The sequence below is a fragment of the Scyliorhinus torazame genome, chromosome 19 (assembly GCF_047496885.1).
Source record: "Scyliorhinus torazame isolate Kashiwa2021f chromosome 19, sScyTor2.1, whole genome shotgun sequence".
Taxonomy (NCBI): domain Eukaryota; kingdom Metazoa; phylum Chordata; class Chondrichthyes; order Carcharhiniformes; family Scyliorhinidae; genus Scyliorhinus; species Scyliorhinus torazame.
The window spans coordinates 11,410,533-11,418,548 of NC_092725.1; the positions used below are offsets into that span (position 1 = coordinate 11,410,533).

The 8,016-nt window shown below is 53.4% G+C and overlaps 1 protein-coding gene across 1 annotated transcript in view; it reads right to left on the bottom strand.

Moving 5' to 3' along the window:
• The window catches only part of LOC140396009 (double C2-like domain-containing protein alpha), a 71,818-nt gene that overhangs the window by 56,015 nt on the left and 7,787 nt on the right, over positions 1-8,016 (bottom strand). Inside the window, exon 3 of the mRNA XM_072484046.1 lies at positions 5,606-5,685. Coding sequence (XP_072340147.1) covers positions 5,606-5,685 — 80 coding nt within the window. The remainder of the gene's footprint in view (positions 1-5,605; positions 5,686-8,016) is intronic.

Genomic DNA, 8,016 nt, shown 5'->3' on the forward strand with positions numbered 1-8,016 from the left:
GAGAATAACAGTCCCTGTGTATATTATAGAGAATAACAGCCCCTGTGTATATTATAGAGAATAACAGCCCCTGTGTATATTATAGAGAATAACACTCTCTGTGTATATCATAGAGAATAACAGCCCCTGTGTATATTATAGAGAATAACAGCCCCTGTGTATATTATAGAGAATAACAGCCCCTGTGTATATTATAGAGAATAACAGTCTCTGTGTATATTATAGAGAATAATAGTCCCTGTGTATATTATAGAGAATAACAGCTTCTGTGTATATTATAGAGAATAACAGCCCCTGTGTATATTATAGAGAATAACAGTCTCTGTGTATATTATAGAGAATAATAGTCCCTGTGTATATTATAGATAATAACAGTCTCTGTGTATATTATGGAGAATAACAGCCCCTGTGTATATTATAGAGAATAACAGCCCCTGTGTATATTATAGAGAATAACAGCTTCTGTGTATATTATAGAGAATAACAGTCTCTGTGTATATTATAGAGAATAATAGTCCCTGTGTATATTATAGAGAATAACAGCCTCTGTGTATATTATAGAGAATAACAGCCCCTGTGTATATTATGGAGAATAACAGTCTCTGTGTATATTATGGAGAATAACAGTCCCTGTGTATATTATGGAGAATAACAGTCACTGTGTATATTATGGAGAATAACAGTCTCTGTGTATATTATAGAGAATAACAGCCTCTGTGTATATTATAGAGAATAACAGCCCCTGTGTATATTATGGAGAATAACAGTCCCTGTGTATATTATGGAGAATAACAGCCCCTGTGTATATTATAGAGAATAACAGTCTCTGTGTATATTATAGAGAATAACAGTCTCTGTGTATATTATAGAGAATAACAGTCCCTGTGTATATGATAGAGAATAACAGCCTCTGTGTATATTATAGAGAATAACAGCCCCTGTGTATATTATAGAGAATAACAGTCCCTGTGTATATTATAGAGAATAACAGCCCCTGTGTATATTATGGAGAATAACAGTCTCTGTGTATATTATGGAGAATAACAGTCCCTGTGTATATTATGGAGAATAACAGCCTCTGTGTATAATATAGAGAATAGCAGCTCCTGTGTATATTATAGAGAATAACAGTCCCTGTGTATATGATAGAGAATAACAGTCTCTGTGTATATTATAGAGAATAACAGCCCCTGTGTATATTATGGAGAATAACAGCCTCTGTGTATATTATAGAGAATAACAGCCCCTGTGTATATTATGGAGAATAACAGTCTCTGTGTATATTATGGAGAATAACAGTCCCTGTGTATATTATAGCGAATAACAGCCCCTGTGTATATTATGGAGAATAACAGTCTCTGTGTATATTATGGAGAATAACAGTCCCTGTGTATATTATAGAGAATAACAGCCCCTGTGTATATTATAGAGAATAACAGCCACTGTGTATATTATGGAGAATAACAGTCTCTGTGTATATGATGGAGAATAACAGTCCATGTGTATATTATGGAGAATAACAGCCCCTGTGTATATTATAGAGAATAACAGCCCCTGTGTATATTATGGAGAATAACAGCCTCTGTGTATATTATAGAGAATAACAGCCCCTGTGTATATTATGGAGAATAACAGTCTCTGTGTATATTATGGAGAATAACAGTCCCTGTGTATATTATAGAGAATAACAGCCCCTGTGTATATTATGGAGAATAACAGTCTCTGTGTATATTATGGAGAATAACAGTCCCTGTGTATATTATAGAGAATAACAGTCTCTGTGTATATTATGGAGAATAACAGCCCCTGTGTATATTATGGAGAATAACAGCCCCTGTGTATATTATAGAGAATAACAGCCCCTGTGTATATTATAGAGAATAACAGTCCCTGTGTATATTATGGAGAATAACAGTCTCTGTGTATATTATGGAGAATAACAGTCTCTGTGTATATTATGGAGAATAACAGTCTCTGTGTATATTATAGAGAATAACAGTCTCTGTGTATATTATGGAGAATAACAGTCTCTGTGTATATTATGGAGAATAACAGTCACTGTGTATATTATAGAGAATAACAGCCCCTGTGTATATTATAGAGAATAACAGCCTCTGTGTATATTATGGAGAATAACAGTCACTGTGTATATTATAGAGAATAACAGTCCCTGTGTATATTGTGGAGAATATTGGTTGACAGCCTCTCTATGAAGTTTGCCTCAGTGTGTGCATTTGGGTAGCACACTCTAAGCACTGACAGTTTTTGTGGGTCTGTGACTCCCACGGTCCCAGCTGGTATTGACAAATTCCGAGCTCTGACTGTCACTAATTAAGTCTCTCATGTGCCTTAATTAAGTTTGCTGCCGGCTCCCTGCCAAGTCTGTGTGGCGCTCGCTCTTTGCAGATTCCGATGTTTCGGCCTGTTCAAAAAGCAGCCTCGGGGTAGGAGTGGGTATGGACAGTGCCCAGGTGGGTGCGAGGGGGGAGGCGGGTGGGGTGGTCACCGGGGTGCGGGGGGGGGGGGGTTCCACACGACAAGTTTCCCCTACGGCCTTGCCTAACAGGCCACTCGGTGGTCCCAGAGTGCTCACCGCACATCAGTCCATTGTGGACTGACCGTTGTTAAGAACGGACGGGAAACAACTTTGGTCGGACACATTTTTAATATCGGAATGTGTGTTGGAAGGAACCAGAGCCTGGGAGATGTTTAGTTCCTGAGCCACCTGGGTGTGCCCGTAGTGCGGACAGCTCTCCTCCTGGTGCGACACGTCACGGGAATGCTGCCCTCGGCCGCTATTACCGAGGGATCGGGGTACCACAGCGAGGAAGCCTCACTACAGTTACGCAGGGCGTTGGTGAGGCCACTCCTGGAGCGTTGCGCCCAGGTCCTCGTCTCCTTACCCATGGATGGCCATCCTTGCCCCTTGAGGGCGAGTAATGGAGGTTCTCCTCCCTCCTGGGGTGAGAGGGATTGTTCCTCCACATGTGGCGGGATTGAGGAATTCAGATCTATACTCCCAGGAGTTTAGAAGAACGAGAAGCGACCCTTTGACTGGGGGTCAGTGGGGGGGGGGGGGGGGTCACAGTCTCAGGGCGAGGAGGCGGCCATTTTGGACTGAGGCGAGCAGGAAATGTTCTTGTTCAGAGGGATGTGAATATTTGGAATTCCCTCCCCCCGCCCTCACCCCCAGAGAGCTGTGGGTCGCTCAGTTACTGGGTAGATCTCCCCGTCCTATCCACATAACCCCACTTAACCTGCACGTCTTTGGACATTTTGGGGCAATTGATCACGGCCAATCCACCTGCCCTGTACATCTTTGGAGGAAACCGGAGCACCCGGAGGAAACCCACGCACACACGGGGAGAGCGTGCAGACTCCACAGACATTCACGTGTGTCTGTGAGTGTGTGTCAGTGTGTGTGTGAGTGTGTGTCAGTGTGTGAGTGGGTGTGTGTGTGAGTGTGAGTGTGCGTGAGTGTGTGTGAGTGTGTGTCAGTGTGTGAGTGGGTGTGTGTGTCAGTGTGTGTGAGTGTGAGTGTGCGTCAGTGTGTGTGAGTGTGCGTCAGTGTGTGTGTGTGTGTGTCAGTGTGTGCGTGAGTGTGTGTCAGTGTGTGTGAGTGTGTGCGTGAGTGTGTGTGAGTGTGTGTCAGTGTGAGTGTGAGTGTGTGTGTCAGTGTGAGTGTGTGTGAGTGTGAGTGTCAGTGTGTGTGTGTGTGTGTGAGTGTGTCAGTGTGTGTGTGTGTGAGAGTGTGTGTCAGTGTGAGTGTGTGTGTCAGTGTGTGTGTGAGTGTGTCAGTGTGTGTGTGAGTGTGTCAGTGTGTGTGAGTGTGTCAGTGTGTGTGAGTGTGAGTGTGTGTCAGTGTGTGTCAGTGTGAGCGTGTGAGTGTGTGTCAGTGTGAGTGTGCGTGTGTGAGCGTGTCAGTGTGTGTGAGTGTGTGTGTCAGTGTGAGTGTGTGTGAGTGTGTGTCAGCGTGTGAGTGTGTGTGAGTGTGTGTCAGTGTGTGTGTCAGTGTGTGTCAGTGTGAGTGTGTGTCAGTGTGAGTGTGCGTGTGTGAGCGTGTCAGTGTGTGTGAGTGTGTGTGTCAGTGTGAGTGTGTGTGAGTGTGTGTCAGCGTGTGAGTGTGTGTCAGTGTGTGTGTCAGTGTGTGTCAGTGTGTGTCAGTGTGAGTGTGTGTCAGTGTGAGTGTGTGTCAGTGTGAGTGTGTGTCAGTGTGTGTCAGTGTGAGTGTGTGTCAGTGTGAGTGTGTGTCAGTGTGAGTGTGAGTGTGTGTCAGTGTGAGTGTGTGTCAGTGTGAGTGTGAGTGTGTGTCAGTGTGAGTGTGTGTCAGTGTGAGTGTGAGTGTGTGTCAGTGTGAGTGTGAGTGTGTGTCAGTGTGAGTGTGTGTCAGTGTGAGTGTGTGTCAGTGTGTGTCAGTGTGAGTGTGTGTCAGTGTGAGTGTGTGTCAGTGTGAGTGTGAGTGTGTGTCAGTGTGAGTGTGTGTCAGTGTGAGTGTGAGTGTGTGTCAGTGTGAGTGTGAGTGTGTGTCAGCGTGTGAGTGTGTGTCAGTGTGTGTGTCAGTGTGTGTCAGTGTGTGTCAGTGTGAGTGTGTGTCAGTGTGAGTGTGTGTCAGTGTGAGTGTGTGTCAGTGTGTGTCAGTGTGAGTGTGTGTCAGTGTGAGTGTGTGTCAGTGTGAGTGTGAGTGTGTGTCAGTGTGAGTGTGTGTCAGTGTGAGTGTGAGTGTGTGTCAGTGTGAGTGTGTGTCAGTGTGAGTGTGAGTGTGTGTCAGTGTGAGTGTGAGTGTGTGTCAGTGTGAGTGTGTGTCAGTGTGAGTGTGTGTCAGTGTGTGTCAGTGTGAGTGTGTGTCAGTGTGAGTGTGTGTCAGTGTGAGTGTGAGTGTGTGTCAGTGTGAGTGTGTGTCAGTGTGAGTGTGAGTGTGTGTCAGTGTGAGTGTGAGTGTGTGTCAGCGTGTGAGTGTGTGTCAGTGTGTGTGTCAGTGTGTGTCAGTGTGTGTCAGTGTGAGTGTGTGTCAGTGTGAGTGTGTGTCAGTGTGAGTGTGTGTCAGTGTGTGTCAGTGTGAGTGTGTGTCAGTGTGAGTGTGTGTCAGTGTGAGTGTGAGTGTGTGTCAGTGTGAGTGTGTGTCAGTGTGAGTGTGAGTGTGTGTCAGTGTGAGTGTGAGTGTGTGTCAGCGTGTGAGTGTGTGTCAGTGTGTGTGTCAGTGTGTGTCAGTGTGTGTCAGTGTGAGTGTGTGTCAGTGTGAGTGTGTGTCAGTGTGAGTGTGTGTCAGTGTGTGTCAGTGTGAGTGTGTGTCAGTGTGAGTGTGTGTCAGTGTGAGTGTGAGTGTGTGTCAGTGTGAGTGTGTGTCAGTGTGAGTGTGAGTGTGTGTCAGTGTGAGTGTGAGTGTGTGTCAGTGTGAGTGTGTGTCAGTGTGTGTCAGTGTGAGTGTGTGTCAGTGTGAGTGTGTGTCAGTGTGAGTGTGAGTGTGTGTCAGTGTGAGTGTGTGTCAGTGTGAGTGTGAGTGTGTGTCAGTGTGAGTGTGTGTCAGTGTGAGTGTGAGTGTGTGTCAGTGTGAGTGTGAGTGTGTGTCAGTGTGAGTGTGAGTGTGTCTCCAGTTCTCGGACCGTACCTTGGCACGCAGAATGTAACATTCCAATGATTGTTCCAGAGATTTGTACAGAAGATCGAAGTGAAGATTACCGAGAGACACTGTAACCAGAGAGAGACAATTAATCACAGTTCTTGCTTTTATGGGGACCCGTACCCCGGGGAGAGTCGGTGCCCATGAGGGGGACCCGTACCCCGGGGAGAGTCAGTGCCCATGGGGGGGACCCGTACCCCAGTGAGATTCGGTGCCCGTGGGGGGGGACCCGTACCCCGGGGAGAGTCAGTGCCCGTGGGGGGGACCCGTACCCCAGTGAGATTCGGTGCCCATGGGGGGGACCCGTACCCCAGTGAGATTCGGTGCCCATGGGGGAGACCCGTACCCCAGTGAGAGTCAGTGCCCGTGGGGTGTACCCGTACCCCGGGGAGAGTCGGTCCCCGTGGGGGGGACCCGTACCCCGGGGAGAGTCGTGCCTGTGGGGGGGACCCGTACCCCGGGGAGAGTCGGTGCCTGTGTGGGGGAGGGACCCGTACCCCGGGGAGAGTCGGTGCCCGTGGGGGGGACCCGTACCCCGGGGAGAGTCAGTGCCCGTGTGGGGGAGGGACCCGTACCCCGGGGAGAGTCGGTGCCCGTGGGGGGGACCCGTACCCCAGTGAGATTCGGTGCCCATGGGGGGGGACCCGTACCCCGGGGAGAGTCGGTGCCCATGGCGGGGGACCCGTACCCCGGGGAGAGTCGGTGCCCGTGGGGGGACCCATACCCCAGTGAGAGTCAATGCCCGTGGGGGGGGACCCGTACCCCAGTGAGATTCGGTGCCCATGGAGGGGGACCCGTACCCCAGTGAGATTCGGTGCCCATGGGGGAGACCCGTACCCCAGTGAGAGTCAGTGCCCGTGGGGTGTACCCGTACCCCGGGGAGAGTCGGTGCCCGTGGGGGGGACCCGTACCCCGGGGAGAGTCGTGCCTGTGGGGGGGGACCCGTACCCCGGGGAGAGTCGGTGCCTGTGTGGGGGAGGGACCCGTACCCCGGGGAGAGTCGGTGCCCGTGGGGGGGACCCGTACCCCGGGGAGAGTCAGTGCCCGTGTGGGGGAGGGACCCGTACCCCGGGGAGAGTCGGTGCCCGTGGGGGGGACCCGTACCCCGGGGAGAGTCGGTGCCCGTGGGGGGGACCCGTAGCCTCTGGAAAGTCGGTAGCCGTGGGGGGGGACCCGTACCCCGGGGAGAGTCACTGCCCTTGGGGGACCCGTACCCTGGGGAGAGTCGGTGCCCGTGGTGGGGGGGACCCGTACCCCGGGGAGAGCCGGTGCCCGTGGGGGGGGGACCCGTACCCCGGGGAGAGTCGGTGCCCGTGGGGGGAGACCCGTTCCCCGGGGAGAGTCGGTGCCCGTGGGGGGGACCCGTACCCCGGGGAGAGTCGGTGCCCTTGGGGGACCCGTACCCTGGGGAGAGTCGGTGCCCGTGGGGGGGGGACCCGTACCCCGGGGAGAGTCGGTGCCCATGGGGGGGGGACCCGTACCCCGGGAGAGTCGGTGCCCGTGGGGGGGGGACCCGTACCCCGGGGAGAGTCACTGCCCTTGGGGGACCCGTACCCCGGGGTGATTCACTGCCCTTGCGGGACCCCATATCCCGGGGAGAGTCGGTGCCCGTGGGGGGGGGACCCGTACCCCGGGGAGAGTCGGTGCCCGTGGAGGGGGAACCGTACCCCGGGGAGAATCACTGCCCTTGGGGGACCTGTACCCTGGGGAGAGTCAGTGCCCGTGGGGGGGGACCCATATCCCGGTGAGAGTCGGTGCCCGTGGGGGGGGACCCGTACCCCGGGGAGAGTCGGTGCCCTTGGGGGACCCGTACCCTGGGGAGAGTCGGTGCCCATGGGGGGGGACCCGTACCCCGGGGAGAGTCGGTGCCCGTGGGGGGGGGGGGGACCCGTACCCCTGGGTGAGACGGTGCCCGTGGGGGGGGACCCGTACCCCGGGGAGAGTCGGTGCCCGTGGGGGGGACCCATACCCCGGGGAGAGTCGGTACCCGTGGGGGGGACCCGTACCCCGGGAGAGTCGGTGCCCGTGGGGGGGGACCCATACCCCGGGGAGAGTCGGTGCCCGTGGGGGGGACCCGTACCCCGGGGAGAGTCGGTGCCCGTGGGGGGGACCCGAAACCCGAGAGAGTCGGTGCCCTTGGGGGACCCGTACCCCGGGGAGAGTCGGTGCCCGTGGGGGGGGCCCATACCCCAGGGTGAGTCACTGCCCTTGGGGGACCCGTACCCTGGGGAGAGTCGGTGCCCGTTGGGGGGGGTCCCGTACCCCGGGGAGAGTCACTGCCCATGGGGGGGACCCGTACCCCAGAGAGAGTCGGTGCCCGTGTGGGGGACCCGTACCCCAGAGAGAGTCGGTGCCCATGGGGGGGACCCATACCCCGGGGAGAGTCGGTACCCGTACCC